The 21294-nt window shown below is 35.7% G+C and overlaps 3 protein-coding genes across 3 annotated transcripts; 1 reads left to right on the top strand and 2 right to left on the bottom strand.

Moving 5' to 3' along the window:
- The first annotated feature begins 264 nt into the window (after positions 1-264).
- atad1b (ATPase family AAA domain containing 1b) lies at positions 265-5534 on the top strand. The gene is made up of 10 exons (XM_052570972.1): positions 265-449; positions 1020-1207; positions 1492-1590; positions 1712-1832; positions 1922-2122; positions 3380-3486; positions 3586-3675; positions 3794-3844; positions 3922-4046; positions 4231-5534. The coding sequence occupies exons 2-10, from the start codon at positions 1034-1036 to the stop codon at positions 4349-4351; spliced, it is 1089 nt and encodes a 362-aa protein (XP_052426932.1). The 5' UTR covers positions 265-449; positions 1020-1033; the 3' UTR covers positions 4352-5534.
- On the bottom strand, positions 5340-13939 carry papss2b (3'-phosphoadenosine 5'-phosphosulfate synthase 2b). The gene is made up of 12 exons (XM_052570971.1): positions 13766-13939; positions 12376-12490; positions 11939-12174; positions 11692-11830; positions 10381-10499; positions 10129-10242; positions 9547-9658; positions 8467-8672; positions 8230-8365; positions 7754-8022; positions 7380-7609; positions 5340-6392 (listed from the first exon to the last, which is right to left on the bottom strand). Exons 1-12 carry the CDS (start codon positions 13790-13792, stop codon positions 6251-6253), a joined length of 1845 nt encoding a protein of 614 aa, XP_052426931.1. The 5' UTR covers positions 13793-13939; the 3' UTR covers positions 5340-6250.
- A 1154-nt stretch (positions 13940-15093) lies between these two features.
- minpp1b (multiple inositol-polyphosphate phosphatase 1b) lies at positions 15094-18145 on the bottom strand. The gene is made up of 5 exons (XM_052570035.1): positions 17413-18145; positions 16759-16953; positions 16545-16642; positions 16102-16232; positions 15094-15992 (listed from the first exon to the last, which is right to left on the bottom strand). Exons 1-5 carry the CDS (start codon positions 17984-17986, stop codon positions 15614-15616), a joined length of 1377 nt encoding a protein of 458 aa, XP_052425995.1. The 5' UTR covers positions 17987-18145; the 3' UTR covers positions 15094-15613.
- Positions 18146-21294: the final 3149 nt, after the last annotated feature.

Raw genomic sequence — 21294 nt, 5'->3', positions numbered from 1 at the left:
TTGATCTATTATGTTTCTGTTCTATCCGTTTTCTTTATATTTATTATATCATATATTTATTTTAATAACTTTAAACTTGCCATGTGTACTACTTTAAGCTTACTGATGTATAGCAATTGTTATAGCAGTTGCATATCATCGCTCTTTTGTTTATTTGGATTGCTTCCATTGTCCTACTTACTGGTCGCTTTGGTTAAAAAGCGTCTGCTAAATGACTAAATCCAGTTGGGGGCGGTAATGCACCTAGTCTGATTTTCCAACCGCTAATAAACCATAGAAGAAGAAGAAGACGAAGCATCAGCAACACGAGAAGAAAAATGAGGAGAAATAAAATGTTTTAAAAAAGAAGAATTCTGATCGCTGGAAGTAACTTAAATGAATCGTTGGATTAAAAGGAAGCTGCTTTTTTAAAACAATATTTCCAAGACCCACTAATAAAGACGGTTCAGGTATATGATCTGTTTATTTTTTCACAGGAAGGTCACAGGAAATCTCCAATAACTCTTTAGTAAAAAATAATGAAAATGAAACGAAATTGCGCGGACTCGTCACCACAATAAAAGCAAATTGACAAATTTGCGTGCTCCACGTGTTGGGAATCGGCGTTAGTTTGAAAAAAAAAAATTATTCTTATACATGTTCTTATATAACTTCGTTATATTTCAAAACATACTAAAAAAATGTATACAGTGGAAACGTTATTGGGTGCAAATTTAGCCATGGAGCGAACACGGGAGGGATTGTTATGTTAATAACAATAAATTATTACGTTGCACTCGCATGGGGGCCTGTCCCAATTTGCGTCTTTGCACTTGACCACTTGTCTACTTGACGTATTTCCTGTATTTGTACCACGTGTTGATTACCAACACACTACATCGTACAATACATATGCAAATAACGTTTTTACAAAGCTTTATTTACACATCCAAACTCATACTCAATATTAAAGTAAAATGTATTTATAACCACCTAGATTTTTAATAACACTTATTTTAATCATATTTTTAATTTTGCAGGTGAATTGAAGAAGATGGTATTGAAAGAGATTCCAACAGACAATATCACTCGCCCTTTGGGCCGTAACGAGGTCATAGGTTTACTCTTTCGCCTCACAATATTTGGTGCTGTCACATATTTTACAATAAAGTGGATGGTGGATGCTATAGATCCGACAAGAAAACAGAAAGTTGAGGCACAAAAACAGGTATCCTGTTTAATTTCAGTGGTTTACAGGATTTTGTAGAAATTGTGATTTTACAAAAATTCTGAAATGTACCCCCTTTTTATTTGTTTATTTCCTTTATAGTCCTATCAGAATTTCATGTAGACTGAATATTCTAATGTCATTGTATTGTATTTTGTTCCATTGTTTGCCATAGGTTCATTTAATATCATACAAGTTAAGATGCTTTACTAAGTTTAACTTAAGCTTAGCATAGCTTCTCCAAAGGCTGAGGTTTACTGTTAAGTTTTATTGCCACCTCACAGGCAGAGAAACTCATGCGGCAGATTGGAGTGCAGAATGTGAAGCTTTCTGAATACGAGATGAGCATTGCAGCTCATCTTGTGGATCCATTGACTATGCAGGTGAGGAATTATATCACAGTGTGACTTTATTCACGAGTCCTTAATTGTCTCCCTCACAGTCTACTTGTATATTTTAAGAGTGCAAGTGCAAGTTCCACAAATCATTTATGTGTGTCCACAGATTACATGGCATGACATTGCAGGTCTGGATGAAGTCATCAATGAACTGAAAGATACGGTTATACTTCCGATCCAGAAGAGACATCTTTTTGAAGGATCCAGGCTTCTTCAGCCACCCAAAGGTAGGCACTAGGATGGAAATGTTTCCTGAAAGTGTTTATAACTCAACTCCACACTTTATTCTGAGGTGGTTTGCATGTCTTCATCTCAGGTGTGTTGCTGTATGGACCTCCAGGCTGTGGGAAAACTCTTATAGCCAAAGCTACCGCCAAAGAGGCTGGATTCCGCTTCATTAATCTGCAGCCTTCCACTCTCACTGACAAATGGTATGGAGAATCCCAGAAACTAGCTGCAGCTGTGTTTTCGCTGGCCATCAAGTTACAACCTTCTGTTATCTTCATCGATGAGATTGGTAAATGCATATTTAGATTTTTATGTGTCCCTCATAGACCCCTTTATATTGATATACCAGTATGAAGGGTTAAAGTTAGATCTGTTAAGCTTCATTGGAAATTTATGGATCACTGAAAATCTGCTTTAGAATTTTAATTGGTTTATTTTATTTTTAAGTCACATAATATGACAATAAGTTTAAATATACTTGTTATCAGGGCTTTTCACACATGAAATAGTTAACCCTGGGTCATTCTAGTTTCACAGGACTCATAATTTACCCAGTGTTAATCCTGGGAAGTCATAAATGGACATTTCACACTGTAAATTCCTAAACCCCAGGTTAATGTTCTCATTTGCATATTTGTGGTGTCCGTGTCATTGATCAAACGAACACAGCACACTACATGTTTACATAATCACTAGCATTGCACATTCTCATATTATATATTGCTTACAGTACGATCAAGATATTCAGATTAGACTTTTTGGCCAATAAGTGTAAGAAGGAAAGAAAAGAGAAAGGTATCTTTACACTTAATCTATGTGAAATCTCCAACTATGAAATGTTTACATTGTGCTGTGTTTCCATGAATCTGTGGTTTCATATCTCCCAGGTAAAAAGCAGTGCTAACCTCACTTATTAATTTCTTGTGTGAAACACACTTTTACCTGAGATTAAAAGCAAGGTTTCGAACTATGATAACTTTTCACGATTCAGTTTGATTCACTATGCTATGTCTGCTGTAGGATACTTACAAAGATAATAATTTTTGTGTGAATTTGTCCATTTAAACAATACTTCAGTGAGAGTTTAATATGTTTGCTCTTAAATGTTTAAGGTGGCAAAGCTTAAATGAGTTTAGTTTCAACACAGATACTAACGTGTCCTTTTCAGGTCTCACCCAGGTGATGACTGAATAAATGACTGCTCATGTTCCAGCAAATGGCAGTCCAGCAAAAGGGAATGGTTTATCCAAGATTTTTTTTTTTTTTCATCACTGTAGTTTGGGAAGCCAGAATGTGCATCCATCAACAGAAACATATATTAGCTGAAACCTGTTTGTTTTACGTTTTTTTTTTAATAGCAAACCATATTACAGATACTTTGTCAGATTTAAGTGGAACCGAGGTCCCAGAGCGTGTCACCGTGTGTGGAGAACTGAATGGTTCGATTATTTTCAGCGAACTGTCCCAGCCTTAATGATAACCATGGGTTAAGCACATGTGAAAGTCTTTCTTTTTAAAGGAACTTCTGTTCATCTTTATGTCTTAGATTCCTTTCTGAGGAGTCGCTCAAGTTCAGACCATGAGGCCACCGCTATGATGAAGGCTCAGTTCATGAGCTTATGGGATGGACTGGATACTGACTACAGCTGCCAGGTACAATTAAGAATTTTTTTTTTTTTTTAAGTATTACTGGTTTGGTCAGTGACTCAAGATGCAAATTACCTGCATATTATGATTGTTTTCTGCACAAAGGTCATAATAATGGGAGCCACCAATCGGCCACAAGATCTTGATTCTGCTATACTCCGAAGGATGCCAACAAGATTCCACATCAATCAGCCTGTAAGTCAACTCCAAATATCTTTATAAGGTTTAAATAAAAAATATACATTTTACTAATGAATCGGTAAATTCCGTAGTGCATTTTTAATAAATGATAATTTGTTGTGTGTGTATTTAGAATGTCAAGCAGAGGAAAGACATATTAAAGCTGATCCTGGAGAATGAGAATGTAAGTATTTAATTACATGAACTGAATGGTGATTGAAAGCTGCCAGTGCTGAAAGAATAATTTTTCCTTTTCTGAAGGTGGAGTGTGCTGTGGACTTTGGTGAAATTGCAAAACAGACTGATGGGTTCTCTGGAAGTGACCTCAGAGAGATGTGCCGAGATGCTGCTCTGCTTTGTGTGCGTGAATTTGTGCGTCAAGAATGGTAAGTAAACAAAGGTCTTCAGACTCGGCACAAAACTTATCAGGCTTTTAAAAAAAAAAAACTTTATCTGAAGTTTTGGGCTCTGTCACATTTACGTAATGTCTAGCATAAATAGTTTACATTTAAATCATTGTGAAACTGATCTATGCCACATCCTTATTAATTGTCCTCCATCCCATGACAGTCCAGATGAAGACTTCATCCGCCCAATCAGACAGGAAGACTTGCAGAGGGCAATCGAGAAGATGAGGAAGTCCAAATCTGCTGGAGTGCAAGAGGCATTTATGCATGTACCACTGGACTGAATGTGATGCTGCTGCTTAAAAAAAAAACAAATAACCTAGATTTGGTGTTTTTCTCTTATTTGTGGCATATCGTCAAGTTTTGCAAAAGGGGGAACTCAGGATTTATAAAATGGTAGAATTTTTTTCCCCCTCTAATCATCTTTATTTTTTGCATTGTAATTTCCACACTTGTTTTGCCATTTAATAAATGGGCCTTATTTAAAAAATAATAAATAATGTGTAAAAACCATTCTTAAGTAAATCGTTTCTTCAGTGGGATAGTTTGTAAAAGAATGAACGATTTTCATTAAAATATGTTCTGCTTGTGTTTCAAGAATAAGGTACATTGAGTTTGTCTTCATGGGATTGGTTTGGGTTGTGTTTAAAACCCTGTGAGAGGTTTGTGTAGACGGGCAACAGTGTAGTTACCATGTCCAGTTATGTATAAGGCACCTTTTATTTTTTACATCAACAATATTTGACAGTTCAGCTCATTTTATTTTTTTGAGCACAATTTTTATTTTATATTTTACTTGGATCAGCTTTACCGGTTTGTTTTCCCTCAGTGAGAGAATGACTTGATTGAGATGCATTTACAGATTTACAAGCCATTTATATTAAATAAGGTGTTTAGGCGTTGTGATGGCATGTTGTATAGATATTTATTTGCGAAACCTTAAATATGCTTGCTAAGAATATTTGGGGCCAGTGCCGAGCTGCTGCTGTTAGGTTTGTACTTGTCTGTCAGGTGTTATTTTTGGGGGTTAAGTGGGCGAAGGAAACTTCAAAGTGGAAAGAAAAAGTATTCTTCTGGAGAAACCGGTCTAAGGATCAAACAACCATTTTAGATTGTCAGCAATACACTTGTACATTTGTATACAAGTATTTTTCATTTATTAGGTTTGCTAATTCACAATAGTCCACTGCTCTTTTCGATCTAAATGTGTTTAGAATTCAGGTTATGCTTGAAATGTTTTGTTTACACTGTAGAAAAATTAGATGACAATGGTTTTGTCTTCATGAGGTTTATTGGAATGACTGCCCGATGCACATTACATCAAATATTGTAAGAAACGACAAAGTGTAAATCTCAAGTTTGTACAGAAAGTAGAAAGAAGTAAATACATTTGCTGTAAGATAATAAATAATTTAGGTTGGTCTGTCTAGAAAATGGTAAGACAATAAATATGCTCTTGTTCCTTCACACTGGATTCCTCAAGAGTTTCATGTTTATGCATTCAGCACAAATCCTTCACATTCATGCATCACTCTCTTTACAGTAACTCGTTCATTTGGGAATGTAACAATGCCACATTTACATTAAGGCACACTGAAATGCACTGCAAGACAATATTGTGTTAATGTCAAATACATCTGACTGTGTTTATACACTGCTGCCAGTTCGGAATGTTTGTTTTTTAATTCTTATAAAGAATGTTAAAGGATTATTCTGTATCTACAACGAGTACAAGATGTTCTCCACTGGTGGAAATTTTGCCGAGACAAACACTTATCATATGCCAAATAAAGCTCCAGTTGAGGTAGGCGAAATATTGGTCCTATTACTGTCAGGCATACTTCAATCTGCTTGATCAGACCTTAAGTCTATAACACCAGAGGAATAGCTGTGTAGTAGCTGTGTAGTTTGATCCATCTATGCTTTTATACAGGGTGATCTCAGGGAACATAATACACTGTATTTTAATGTAATTTGCAGAGCATAAATATAGAACGCATGTATCTAAAAATGTGTAGTAGATATGAGTCTAATCAAGATTTATTATTATTTTTTTCAATATTACTACAATGTAGGACTGTAGTATATAATGCATATTTCTATAAACCTATTTCTATCGGTTCTAATAAAATAGATTATATAGAGCTTTACTACACGTCTTCATACAGTCCAGTTTCCTGTGTTCACTGGTCTTTCTGTAGAGAACTGTAGTACTCGGCTAGGACTTTCCACGCTTTTGTGGCCATGAAACCATCAGGGGGGTTCTCCCCGCTGCGGGCAAGGCTCCGCATTTTGGTCCCCGAGATGAACTCAAATTCACCATGTCTGAAAAACAAAAAAGCAGTTGACTTGAGCTACAGAATTTTAACAACAGTCCCTGTTAAAGCAGCTGTGAGCAATGAACAATTCTTGTAAAAATGTGTCAAATATTATATATACAAATTGATGTAGTGTAGTGATTTTAATTCTTATTCTGCATGAAAAATAATGCATTAAAAAAAGCTTCAAAATAAATAAAACAGTAGACAGAAATATTTGAGGTGTTTTTTCACACTAACTAGCTTTTTATTCATAAAGAATCCTGTGAAAGGTGTATCAAAGATTCAAAAAAATAAAAATAATTAAGCAGTACAGTTTCCAGCACTGATAATTAATCAGCATATTATAATAATTTCTGAAGAATCATGTGACACTGAACACTGGAGAAATGATGCTGAAAATTCAGCTTTGCATCACAGGAATAAATTAGATTTTAATGTATATTAAAATAGAAAAACTTTATTTTACATAATAATATTTCACAATATATTTTTTCCTGTATTTTTGATCAAATCAATGCAGCCTTAAGGAGTATAAGAAACTCCTATACATTTTATTTTTCTTTTTATTAAAAATCGTTCTGATCCAAAAAAGTTTGACCAGAAGTCTATATATACACAGTCAAACCAAAGTTTATTCAGACATCTTCAACATTCTTCACATTATCACAGTTTATATGCTATAGTTTAGAAAATGGTTATAAAATATGACAAAAACTAAAATTGTGAGTTAAACTGTGTCAGAACTAATTTTATCTACTAGTTAATGTCAGATATATTTGATAGAAAGGTATGTAATGGATTACAATCAACCACAAATTATTCAGCTGTTAAATTTAGAACTAATTAAATTAATACCAAATACCAAAAAAAAATACAAATAAAAAGGATTTGCAAAACAGAAAAGTTCAAGTTCTTTAAAGTATCAAGTACTGAGTGCATAAATGAACATACTTAAGTGCAGTCCTGAGAGCTGGAATGAAACACTACATACCTTTCCTTGTCATAGAAGTCCATGGCCTTCTTAACTTTGTTGTATGCAGCAACTCTGAAGGGAATAATCTCTAGAGAGGTCAGGCCTGGTGCCATGGTCAGGACTTTTCCACCGTGTGTGGGCTCATACAGGTCCTTCTTTGTCTCTGGATGGGGCATACCTGCTGGATCTCGTCCTACAATGTAAAAGTTGGCCCCTGCGATCATCCTGGCCCGACAATGCCACTGTACCTATAAGGACATACCAATTTTAGGTGCAATTCAGAATTTGTTCAATTCCGTCAACTTTTTGTACTAAAAAAGGTCTAAAATGGCTACAGAAACTGTTTTATGTTTATTAAACTGCCTCTTTTTTTTGAGTAACAAAAGTCTAACCTCTGTAGGCCCAGCATACATCATGGGTGAGGGGAAAATGGCCACAATGGTGTTTTCTGGATCCAATACTCCTTCGTCCAGAACAGCAGCATGCTGTTTCATGCGCCAGTCCAGCGGTACATCATCCTCTTTGGTCCAGCCACCCAGAGGATGCAGCAGCAGCACAGGCTTTTTGTAGCCTCGCTCCAACAGACGACGCTTAGTGTCCTGCATCAGGAGCGCATGGCCGTTGTGCACAGGATTACGCAACTGGAATGCAAAAATGGCATCTGCAAGGGAAATACACAATTGTAGAGGTTTTTGTCACACTAGCAGGTACTTACAGAAATTAACTTGTATATAAAAAGAATTCGGTTTAGGGTTAAGTGTTAAATTTGCTACAGCAACATAATAGTGTGTTCCATCATAATAAGAGGATTCTTTACAAAGTAATTGTCATTTTTTTTATGTGAAACTATTACATGTTTCAGTTTTACCTGCTCTCATGTCTTTACATTTCTGTCTAAGCTCCCGTGGAGTGAGACGATACTGGTCAAGACCATCATTCCACCTAATTCTCTCAAACACCTCAAGGTCTCCACCGGCCAGCCAATCACCACTCTCCATTACCATCTGGACGAAGCATAAATGGCAGCATTTAATTGGCTGATTGTATTAGCAAGTATAATATACAACTGTTATAAAAGCAATGACACAGAGATGTGTCTTCTCACCTTGATGTATGGATGTTGGGGGCATGTTGTCCCCCACTGCCTGGCACATCTCTCTTCTTTACGATGCTCATAAAACTCAGGGTTGCGCATGATTGCCACCTTTTGACCTTTGAACTCCAGGGCAAAAGCTGTGCAACCATTCAGCTTCTCTTTGTCGTCCTTGGATACAGGCAGCACAATGGGAACAGACATGTTGATGACTCCACCTAAACATACATTATTAACAATAATTAATAAATAAAAAAATATTATTAATATTATTATTTCACGTAGTTTGTTTTTATTACATTAACTCAATCTATTAACTGAATGCACGTAAATGAAAATTATTATCGATTATAATATAAGTGATTATTACGGTTATAACTAATTAATATTTGATATTACATCAACTCGTTCAAAAGTTTAGAATTGGTCATATTTTTAAATGTTTTTGAAAGCAGTCTCTTATGCTCATCAAGGCTGCATTTATTCGATAAAAAAAGACAGTAATATTGTGAAATGGTATTACAATTTAAAATAACAATTTAAATATGTCAAAATAAAATGGATATATAGATATATATATATATATATATATATATATATATATATATATATATATATATATATATATATATATATATATATATATATATATATATATGATGCACAAGAAACATTTCTATTATTATTATCAATGTTAAAAACAGTTGTGCTGCTTAATATTTTTATGATCACCATATTTATGATTTTCCTTGATGAATAGAAAGCTCAAAAGAAAAGTATACACTATAAATGTCAATTTAATGCATCCTTATTTAAAAATAGTAATTGATTTTTGAAAAAAACTTTTGAATGAATGTTATTTCTAAAGCTTAGAGTATACATTATTTACCCAAAAATAGAAAAGCTAGAAAACAAATCTAAAAATGTAATATTTGATAGTACAAACCAATTAAAAAAAAAAACTGTAAAATTACATGGAAACACATACATACATACATACATATATATATATATATATATATATATATATATATATATATATATATATATATAAAAACAGTTAGTGGGCCAATGGTTTAGAAATGTCTTTACCATCGAGCAAAGTTCCAAAGTGCAAGACTTGCAGGAATTCCCTCTCCCTCATGAATCCCTTCAGTGGAGTCGCCCAGCCCTCGGATAGAACCTGAACCCACTGCAAATCCAGCTACAGAACAGGAGGGAAACACACAAACAGAACTTCAGTTTTATTTCATGACAAGATCAACAGTTTATCACAAAATAACAACAGGAGCACATGGCTGTTGTACACAGGATAATGCAACTGCAATGGAAAAATGGCATCTGTGGGGAAAAGAGGGTTTTGTGACACTAGCAAGTACTTATGGGCATGAAAAAAAGTTTAGGCTGTTTAGGTGTAGTGTTAAATTTGCTACAGCATCATTATATAGTGTGTTCCATCATTGGTTTGACTTAAAACGGTTTATTTTTTTCTAAAGTAGTTATTTTAGTGGCTGTTGCAGAAGTGAATTATGCAGTAGATTTCCATTTCCAAAGACCAGGTTACAGTGAAAAGCTTTCTGTTAACTGAACTGTGATGAAATGCCTGTGGTGTAACATGCAGGGTGGTTGATTCACCCAGCAAGGCATGTGTGTGTTCATGAAGGGTTGCATTACCTCTGTGATGGTTAAAGCAGGGAGTATATTGGCGTCACTCAGCACCAGGTCCAGCTTGTTTTCAGGAACAAAGAGCTCATTCACTTCTTCTGTCACACCAGTGGGCACAATATCCTGTGATAACGAATCATCTGGTCAGTGATGTTTCAACATCTCCCAACTGAAAACTGACAGTCTGTAAACTGGCACAAACCAAGAGACAACTGGCAAACAAGGATCCATTTGATGGCCAAAAATGAAAGAATGACCCACCTGTTCCTTCAAGAGATCCACTAGCTGCTGAATGCAGTCATTGACAGTGAGCTCTTCAGTCTTCAACACAAGCTCAGGGGCTTCAGGTTTCTCATAGCCAGAGTCTATTCCCGTAAAACCTACACGGTCAAATAAATACAAGTTTTCTAGATACATTCAGGGAAATGACATTATTAGGCAAATAAATACTTAAAAATTCTTAAAGGGTAAGTTCACCCAAAAATGAAAATTCTGTTATAAATTACTCACCCTCATGTGGTTCCAAACCCGCAAGACTTTCGTTCATCTTCAGAACACAAATGAAGATATATTTGATGAAATGCGAGAGCTTTCTGACCCTGCACAGACAGCAACACAACGGACACATTCAAGGCCCAAAAAGGCAAAAGGACATCCTTGTAACATCAGTGGTTCAACCGTAATGTTATCATGCTACGAGAATACTTTTTGTGCATGTAAAAAACAAAAATAACAATTTGATTCAACAAAGTCTCAACAATTTCATTGTTTTGTTATTTTGTCTATGCACATTAAAAAAATCTTATAGCTTAATAGCATTACTACCACTGATGAAACATTGACTATTTTAACAATGTGATTACTACCATTCTGGGCCTTGAATGTGTCAGTTGTGTTGATGTCTAGGCAGGGTCAGAAAGCTCTTGGATTTCATCAAAAATATCTTAATTTTTTGTTTTGAAGAAGAACAAAGGTCTTACGGTTTTGGAATATCATGAGGGCGAGTAATTAATGACAGAATTTTCATTTTTGGGTGAACAATCTTTTCAAGTCCAAAATAAATCAAGTGTGTGTTTCTAATGTTAACCATTTTCTTCTATCCAAGATAAACATGATGTAGGGTGGCCAGATCTGCTATTTATATGGGACACGTCCTGGCCAGGATTTTTATATTGCCTAAAACATCCGAAGTACTTTGACCAATAACATGTAGGTATTTTACATAATCGGCCAATCATGGAGCATCGCGCATGAGAAGGTGACAATGATCAAAGCGATGCAAATATGCACACGTTTGTTCATTAGTTCAACTTGAAGTTGCGCACCGAACATTGTATGACACCAAAGTACCGGTAGAGCGATTTGAAATCATAAGGTGCCATCTGTTCTGCTCTCTCGTGAAATAATTTCATACAACAATGGATCTACTGCAAACAGCCAAAACCTGGATATTTTAGGCAATATAGAAATCCTGGCAAGGGTGCGTCCCGTAAAAATCGCATGTACGGTTACCCTAACATGATGGGATATCTATAAGCAATGAATTTATGGATTTATTTTCCCAAAAAACACCTTTAATCTCTCCAGCACGGGCCTTTTTATAAAGCCCTTTGACATCTCTGCTCTCGCACACCTCCAGTGGGGCATTTACAAACACCTCAAAGAATGGAAGACCCGCGCTCTCATGGATCTTCCTGGCGTCATTTCGATCCTGTTGTAAGCACATGTAAAGTCATCCTCTTAATCCATCCGGAGTTAGAAATTGTGGGAAAACATCATGTAATATAGGAACCTCTGATGTCATTAAATATCAACACACCTTTGTAAATGGAGAAATGAAACTAGTTATGCAAACCAGTCCGGCATCAGCAAACAATTTGGCCACCTCAGCAATACGTCGGATATTCTCTTCCCTGTCTGTGGACGTGAAGCCCAAGTTCTTATTTAGGCCATGTCGAATATTGTCACCATCGAGTGAGTAGCAAGGAATGGCATGAGAAACTAGATATTCCTCTAGGGCAAATCCAATTGTAGTCTTTCCAGCACCAGACAGCCCTGTAGAAAAAAGAAACACTGAAGTTAACTGTATGGGAAAAAGATTTGATATTTTATGTAAATGTTGACTCATAAGCCAAACATCTACTTCTCTATTCCAAAGAAGAAAGGAAATCATTAATTTCTGAACATGACGATGAATAATTGATGACGAAATTTTCATTAAGGAGTGAACTATCAGTAGAAAGGAGAAATTTCCACCTGTCAGCCAGACAGTACATCCACGAAATCCACCTCTGGTCCCAACCACCTGGCCACGCTTGCTTCGGCTCACATGGTGAGCCTGGTACACAACATTGGTTGCTCTCTGCAGATCCTATGTACAAAACAAAAAATAGATATACATTATATGAAAAGTAAGCATGAGAACAATTTGCAAGCTGTGCAGTCAGAGCCTAAAGCATAATTTCTTCCATCCTTATTGATATTGACAGTGTATCTCTATATGGACTATTTACAAAAATGAACAATTGTAAAAAAATTGTTTGAAGGGATACTTTAACCAAAAATGCTAATTTTGTCATCCTTTACTCACCCTCACATCATTACAAATCTAAAAGAAGATAATTGTCCATACAATGTAAGTCAACGATCACCAAAACTTGTTTGGTTTTAAAATATTTTTATGTTCCACAGAAGTAAGAATGTCATGCAGGTTTGCAACAACATTAAGGGAAGTAGATGACAAAATGTTCATTTTTGGGTCAACGGTCCCTTTAATTTTAACTTCATGAAAAGTAATATTACCATCCAAGAGCCACATACGACTGAAGAGTAGAATTACATCTTACAAATAATACACATCTTTATCTTCTGAACAGTTTGTGGATTATATTCTTGTGTATCTGACTCGGTCATCAGGACTGAGGAGGGAGTGGCTTCGGAAAGAAAGCTGAAGAAACAAACAAGGCCATTCATGCAGGCCCATGGAGAGGTGGCCAGCTGGAGCAGAGCCATCTCTCTCTCTCTCTCTGAACCAAGGCTCTTTGGATACACACACATGCACAAATCCCAGCTTGAAGTAACCCTGGGCTTTGTTAATTCCCACTGGTGGCCTACACAGTGTCTCATTGACTGAGGATATGCAAGATCTGGCTTCATAAGGAACTGAGTTACTAATAACATTAATCTTACATGGGATTTACAGTTATTTACAGTTTTATATGGTTACATTGCAGATCACAAGAAAACTCTTTATGAAGCAATGTGGCATGTATGCTATAATTCTGCCATTTAAAATTTAGACAGTTATTCTAATACAAGAAGATAGGTGAGTTTAATTTAAACTGAACAAAACCTCTAAACACATAATCAAATAAAGTTAAGTCACATGCCAAATCTAGACAAGGTGATGAAACGGATAAACCTGAAGGATTACTTTGTGTAAATGTCACGCCTTTTAAAGTAAAGTTTATTATTATTATTATAAATGCATGCTCTAAAAACATTTAAAGCCATTTGTACCAATAAAAACAGACCTCTGGTGTTTTAAAGTCTGTTGACATTTTGTAGTTCTCATCGATGTAACTTTCAAAAGTTCAGCGAGAAAGAAACAAAAGCAAGAAAAAAAGCCGGACATTTGCAAACGTACCGTTCTTTGCTTTTTCATCCCAGACATGATGCAACAAAGCGAACTCGCGCCGAGGCTTTCTAAAGACGTGACACTTCAGAGACTAACACTGAGAAAAAGTCAAGTAAAGTTAGTGGAAGTCAGGATATATTGGACACGTAGCACTCAGGGCTCTCACGTCACAATCACGATTGCATACTGACCGATTCTGATTCTCGCTAACTACTTTCAACATATCTCTTACAGCAAGCAGCGTGTCACAAACGGAAGTACTAAGACACAGATATGAAGAAAAAGTATTTAATTATCATAAATGATATCTCTTTTGTTCTTTTTTTATTCCATAACACGAGCTGACAAACCTTTTCTGCAAACCAAAGACCCCCCATCCAGAATCCCAGCAATTAAAAAGACAAAAAATAAAATATCATTAATATCATAATATCATTACCAGCCCCCTGGAAATACTATAGAGCCTCATGATTCTTCAGAAAAAAATAAAAATCCATATTTTGCATATTTGTGTTTACAAATGTCATCAGCGGCACACAAATTTAGGCGAAAATTCCGATATCAACATCAATTTTATAATGTCTCAGTATTTGATTTGTATCTCTTTTGCTTGAATGACAGCAGCACCGGAATAGAAACAACTCTACAAATTTGTGTAAAACCTGCTTATCATGTTAAACTTTTTTTTTTCAGTTCCATGTTTTGAATCCCAGGGCCCAGTTTAAATATATTTAAATTGGATTAAAGGATCCAGGTTTGGAAATCCCACGTTTCACTATTGAGGATCAGGTAATCCATTTTACCATCCATCTTTAACATTACATCACTCAGATCCATAAAAATGTTTTTCCAGATTATCAAATGCAGATTACCAATTCTCTAAATGGAACTCCATATCACAATGAAGGATACAAGCTATAAAAGATGAACTCATTTGAATAGTCAATGTTGGGTTACTTTATGTTTTGATTTGAAGAGACAGAAAATTGCACCCTTTATGAATACAAACATCTGCATCCATGTTTTATTTTATTTTAAACAGTCAAGCCTCTCATCTGATCCACAACAAATAAATAAAAGGCTAAACAAAAATATGTGCAATAAAATGTTTGGTTCATCTCTTATTATGTCATTGTAATTAATTTAAAGTGATAATGACATTTGAAATTAAATATATTATTTTTGTTTGATATTATCAGCTGTTTGAGTGATAATGTGGACTAATATATATATATATATATATATATATATATATATATATATATAGCTTTATAGATAGCCTACTCTTATTTCATCTGCTTTATCACCTTATCACCTTAAACAAAGCAAGTGCAAAATGTGTTTAAATAAACATTTAATTTCATTTGGTTCCTTTTTTTGGATCAAAGAGATCCCAATCATACTATATACATATATATATATATACACACCAAGATTTCAGATTTCTTTTCTTCTTATTATTTACAACTCATTTTTAAGATTGGATCTGATCCCATGTGGTCTTTGGCTTTTGTAAAAACCCACTTAGTGAACTACCCACTAGAAATTGCACAGTTATTATTAAAATAAAATATATAAAACTTCACGTTTTCTGTTAAACTGCTTTCATTACAAAATTACAAATGATTTGGCACTGTATAACCATAATTCTCTTTGGCAAATAAAACAACAACAAACATAAATCATTCTTAAAGCATTCAAATCACCCCCCTCTCGGAATTTGGTAACCATTGAAATGAATAAAGCAACATATTAAACCTTCAACCACAACATGTTGAAAAATATAGAATCAAAAGATGCAGTCATTGAAAGTGCACTGTAATTCAACCTTGTAATAACCTATTTAATAAACCTAACTCAAAGTTCAGTGTTCCTGAGGTTTGACTGAGGCACATTACATTCCTTATTAAACTCACAGCCACTGAGGAGCTTTGAATAATGCTTTCTGACCGTTTCATACAGTGGAGCCGAATGGTTCATGTTGGGAAAAGTCATTAACTTCTCATTGAGAAACAACTGTAAACGGAGTCCATCACTGCATTCGTACAGGACAAAGACTAAATTTGCAGCATAAGGTATAATCTGACTGGTGCGGAATGTGCGGCTGTGCTGCAATGAAAAATTCTCTGCAGTTAAAGGTTTTTTATCCTTATAAAAGGACATCAGAGAGAGCAGAGGCAGCAAGGTTTCACCATGTCCAACCTGGATGGTGGCAGTCTTTTTTACTTCTCCAGATCTGTTAGATTACAGAAGACACAAATGAACACAAACATCGATATTTTCTATGGAGTGTTTTAAGTGGACAAATACGCCACAAATGGCAGTCCACATCTCAATCTCCTAACCTGTAGTAATCAGCAGCCTTATCAAGACGCTTGAAAATATCATGAAAGAGAGGGCAGCTGGATTTACGGTTGATGTCATGCCCATATCCCCTCTTCCAGTACTGTTTCAGGTCATTTTTGTACTCCAGGACCTAACAAGAGGGCAAAAACATGTAAGAGAGAGAACATAAGATAAGAGAACATACATTTGGTTGCCAGGTTTAATGCAGCTGAGAAACTCATAAATAAAAAAATATTTTATGAGCTCAAATCTAATCTTAAATTCAGATTATGCCCTAAAACTGCAGTTTTTGTGTAGTGGTCATCACTCCAATATCAAAGATGTAATAAATGCTGAATAAAATGTAATGGAGCTGACATGTCTAATTACTATTTGAATCTTAATACCATTCATTAGATCCACTAAGAATGGAAGCGTTTAATTTCCAACCAGACATACGTACTTGAGCATCAGACTCATCCAGCAGATCACACCAGGGAGAGTTCTCGGATTTGATGGCAAACTCATAGGAACACAAAAAGAAAGCGGCCTCTGCCATATCTAGCAACAAATTTTAAATCAAGATTATGATTATTTTTTAAATTGACACATTTACATTTAACAACTACAGCTGAAAAGTCAGATAAATTGTCCCCTAATGTAAAAACCCAAATTACCTGGGGTGAACTGACTGTATGGAATCTGAAGGCGACTGGATATTTTCCTCCGTACTGCATCCATTTCTGCTGAAGATTTAAAGCGTTCTACCTCTTTCAAAGCGGTTTTGTTTTTCTCAACGCTTTCAACAAATCTCTCACAATGGTCAAAGAATCTCATTAATGAATCATCCACATAGTGTTTGTAATCCATATCTGTAAAATAAAAAGTGTGGTTACTTGAACAACAGTTACCAAGGGCCATTACTTCAACTAAAAAGCTTACTGGATTACAGGTAATCCCCACCAGTTGAAAAGTTGTTTAAACAGTCTACAAAGATAGTAAAAGGCACTTTATGGCAGATTTACCAAGGAAATTTCTCATTGTGTTTCAGTGTCTTTATACGTTAGCCCTAAAAGCGCTGTAGTCAACTGAGAATTCAGCAGTCTGCCTTTGTTTAATATCAAGGTAGGGCTTAAAAATATTTGACTCTACTGAATCATATATAAAAAAGTCTACAACTTTAATTTAAATCTGAAATTTAACATCTTCTAAAGTCATACAGATCACGAATGAAATAAGGGTGAGAAATAATTATTTTCTTGGTGAACTACCTCTTAAGTTAAAATGTTTACGAGACAAACAAAACATCTATTAAGGAACACTAAGCCTACCCTCAACATCCCAAAATCGGTGAAGACCCTCTTGAAAAGCTTTGACACTATCAACACAGCGATGCTTGGAGCTGGTGATGAACTCAATGCGGTTGGCACGGAGATGATCCTCCGAAATCAAAGTGGGGAACGACTGTGCCAGTCTCATAGCCAAATGCCTGTGGTCATCGCGCCCCTTCTCAACCAGTCTGCCGTCCATGTCTTCAGTGTACCACATCTTCCATGTCTTAATATCATTTAGACATGAGGCTGAACCCGATGCGTGAGACGAGACCAGATCAAACAATCGCGCGATCTTTTTCACATTTTTGGTGGTTGGATAGCGCGTTCCGTGGCGTATAACCGACACCATGTGAATTGCACGGCAATCTGAAGACGGGGGAGCTACCAGTGATTTGTTCACAAACAAAATGTGATCTAATAGATGTGGGTTCACTTCCTCGTACCTGCCTTTTGTTCCAAAGTGATGCGCTATCGCCGGTACCGTTGGCCTGGCAAGTTTAGAGAATGAAAAACCAACCATAACGCTCAAAGAAGTGATTAGAAAGTTCGCGAGGAAGTAAGTTGTTTTCATTTCTTGATGTACGATACCCGTTTTACCTAAAATACCAAATACCCGTAGCTTGGTCACCTGTACACGTTCATTCAATCAGGGTTGCCAGGTCTGCTTAACAAAACCAGACCAATTGCTACTCAAAAAAGGGCAAACTACGGCCAAAACTAGTACAATGTAGTTCCGGGGGGAAAGCAAAGACTTGGCAACACTACATTCAATGTCTAAAACATGTGAAGCCAGCCTCAAAATCGAGATACAACACCTTCCGGGTTAAAAAAAAACAATAATCTCTCAATGTTTCAAACACATTACTGCTTTACATAGTTTACACATATTTGTAAGATAATACATTTTTACGTTGGATGTATTTAAAAAGTTAATTATGTTCATGGCCAACATCTTACTTATTCGTTAAATTTAAAGAAATAAACTCAGAGTCCCCAGATGATGCTAACCCTGAATCAACAAACATAACTTAAAAATATTGCTACAAGTGTGATTGCATCTTATAATAATTGCTGTTAATAGTGTTCATCGTCTGGCTGACTACGTCTTGTATTAATTTGTCTGAAAAATCCTGTTATATGGACAAACTGACAGTCACCACTTATAAGCTACTACTAAATATTGTTGCTTTGCAATGATTTGTATCGTAAAAAGCGCTATACAAATAAACTTGAATTTAATTTAATTGAATTTAAATAAAATTTATCATGTGCTATGCTATCTGTTGATTTTAACAGAAAAAAATATATTTGTGTTTATGACACAAATTAAGTTATTTTAACACATTGTATGAGAGTAGATTTTAGTAGATAGTAGATAGAAGACTTAAAATAGCTCAAAATGATTGATGCATTGCGTTATTTATTTATTTATGTATTTATTTAAGCTACTTTTGTAAGTAACTTCTGAGCTAATTGTAAACGTTTTTTGCACAAATACATTTATATAATTTTTTTTAATGTGTTTAAAAAGATGTGCACACATGGAATGAAGACAGTTTTATTTATTTTTTTTAAGCTGTTTTAATGTCGGCTACTTCGTTCACTGTTATGAGATCAGAGGAGCCATCAAAACATGCCAGTAGGTGTCAGTATAAAGTCCAAGACAACTATACCCTACAAGTGCTCCTTTCAATTTGTTGGCTGTTTATTTGTATAAACACAAATTAAAAGAAAGATCTTAAAATGTTGGTTTGTTAGTCATGGTAAATCAACTACAATATTATGGTTGTTGATACAACATTAAAATAAAAGCAAAACCAATGGGTTAATATCTCATAATGCTTTGACACATAAGTGGTGAATCCTACTTCAAACAGTATATTCGGAAGCTTCAGGAGTCTAGATCTAATCTGTGTGGTTGTTTCCCCACATATGTTTGTTTTTGTCTTTTGGAGTCCACTTTGCTGGCCGGGTCTGCAGGGAACAGCTAAAATTTTCACTCTATTAAAGTTGTATTTCTCTTAATCTTGTCTTCTACGTGATCTCTGTCAGTCCTCTGTCTAATCCAAGTTAGTCTAGTGTATTTGCTCTTCTGACGCTTACAACTCCTCTGTTCTTGGATGAGCCCACTAATTTATCTGCAATCTGTCTGTGCCATTTCTCCTTGGTACCTGCTGTACTTTCCTCTCCCTTTGTGTCCAAATGAGCTACATTGTTTTTGTTTCCTGTCTTGTGATTGATTTTCATTTTTGTCATGTTTAAAAAGAAAGTCCTGCTTTGCCATCAGTTTGCTCCTGAATTATTTGTCACACTTACAGCATTGTAATCATGGAAGAAATATATGGGGATGGTTTGAATCTGTTCACTAAAAATGTGTACAGTATGTACCCTGTAAAAAGGGAAACAAAGTGGCGTGACAGACACATTGATGAAGCTCATATGTGTTTGATGTACACAAGCCACGGACGGTCAAGACAGTTGACTCCACTGTGTGACTGTCTCTCTCTCTCACACACATGCGCACAAACACACACACACGACATGCAAAACCTCGCATTTGAACATTCAATTACAAATACTTAAAATAATAACAAAACATACTTACAGTAGCTGATTCAGAAGCGCCAGATTGTCGTAGCAACAATCAGATTTACCTCCTCTCCTAGGTTCACGAAAATGGTTTGTCCCCATTAAATGCGTTACTGTTCTGTTGTAATCTTACAGATTCTTAAATGCACCTACTTTCAGAAGGCCAAATAAAGTGCTTTTGCTTTCGCCTAGAAACACACAGTATCTCCTTGACATGGCTGTTTCAACGATAACTGTGGTTACTGAAACCAGGCCGTCTTTCTTTGCATGAACATATGGGCGGCATTCCGCAAATATTCTCACACAGTGACGTAGAGATGTGGAGACGTGTTTGAACAAGCTGTTTTAGGGAGGCATGGCAGAGTCTTAACTTTGATATATCTCTTTGGATTTGAGACTTAAGTCTTTGCAACTTTACAGATCTTCTTCATGCAACGAAAGCTTGTTACACTCCAAAAATAAAGGAACAAGTGAAATCGCATCATATGACCCCTTCAAGATTTAACCACTCATACAGTGTTTTTGCAACTGTTGCTTTCCACTGTATTGTTGAAAGTATGGTAAATTGTAGGAGGAATCGAGCGAGGGATGGGAATAGATAAGTGATTGCTGCAGCCAGGACACCACACTGACGTTCATGACAAGATCTTCATCCAAACTGTGGGTTCTTTATCAGGAAAGTTCATAGAAACCTAGAAGCAGTCAAAAGGCGTTTAGCCATTTCCTGCCTAATGGAGCCGAAGTCCCTCCAACACGCTATAGATCATTCTCCTCTCAGCACTCGTCTAAGTGTCTGGGTAAATTTTTTAGGAGGAGGATACTCAATAGTGTAAGCACACAAGTCGAATCAAGTTAAGCTTTATTGTCATTACACTACATGTGTGTGGACATACAGTCGAACGAAATGTTGTGCCTCACAGGACAGGACCATGGTGCTACATAAATACAGACATACAGCAATGAAGTAAAACAGTATAAACCTATACACAACTAACCTACTGACAGATTTTGACTATAAGTATACTATATATAAATGTTTACCTATACATAAACTAAAAAATACAAACTATATGACTATATGCTTTACAGAATACTGTACATGTGCACAGAGAAACATTGTAAGTCAAGCAGCTGGCTGGGGAACAGTGCAGGATGATTTGTAGTGCATGAGCATGTAAACACAAATATTACAAACTTTTTTGGGAATATGTACACACAGTGGTGTGTGTAAAGTTTCTAATGCACATAGAGGAGAGGGGGTTACTACAGCTGGTTTGTGCAGGCCCACTC

Source organism: Carassius gibelio, chromosome B12, assembly GCF_023724105.1.
Source record: "Carassius gibelio isolate Cgi1373 ecotype wild population from Czech Republic chromosome B12, carGib1.2-hapl.c, whole genome shotgun sequence".
NCBI lineage: Eukaryota > Metazoa > Chordata > Actinopteri > Cypriniformes > Cyprinidae > Carassius > Carassius gibelio.
This window is presented reverse-complemented; position numbering and strand designations above follow the sequence as displayed.

What these genes read in the sequence shown, in the direction of transcription:
- atad1b (XM_052570972.1), top strand. Translation starts at nt 1,034, where the DNA reads ATGGTATTGAAAGAGATTCCAACAGACAATATCACTCGCCCTTTGGGC. An exon ending in TATCTTCATCGATGAGATTG is followed by an intron (nt 2,123 to 3,379) that starts GTAAATGCATAT and finishes TTTATGTCTTAG; the next exon opens with ATTCCTTTCTGAGGAGTCGC. An exon ending in GATTCCACATCAATCAGCCT is followed by an intron (nt 3,676 to 3,793) that starts GTAAGTCAACTC and finishes GTGTGTATTTAG; the next exon opens with AATGTCAAGCAGAGGAAAGA.
- papss2b (XM_052570971.1), bottom strand. Translation starts at nt 13,792, where the DNA reads ATGTCTGGGATGAAAAAGCAAAGAACG. An exon ending in CCCAACATCCATACATCAAG is followed by an intron (nt 8,366 to 8,466) that starts GTGAGAAGACAC and finishes TGCTTCGTCCAG; the next exon opens with ATGGTAATGGAGAGTGGTGA. An exon ending in ATGTAAAGACATGAGAGCAG is followed by an intron (nt 8,023 to 8,229) that starts GTAAAACTGAAA and finishes TTTCCCTTGCAG; the next exon opens with ATGCCATTTTTGCATTCCAG.
- minpp1b (XM_052570035.1), bottom strand. Translation starts at nt 17,986, where the DNA reads ATGAAAACAACTTACTTCCTCGCGAACTTTCTAATCACTTCTTTGAGC. An exon ending in CCGATTTTGGGATGTTGAGG is followed by an intron (nt 16,954 to 17,412) that starts GTAGGCTTAGTG and finishes TTTATTTTACAG; the next exon opens with ATATGGATTACAAACACTAT. An exon ending in AAGGCTGCTGATTACTACAG is followed by an intron (nt 15,993 to 16,101) that starts GTTAGGAGATTG and finishes GTAATCTAACAG; the next exon opens with ATCTGGAGAAGTAAAAAAGA.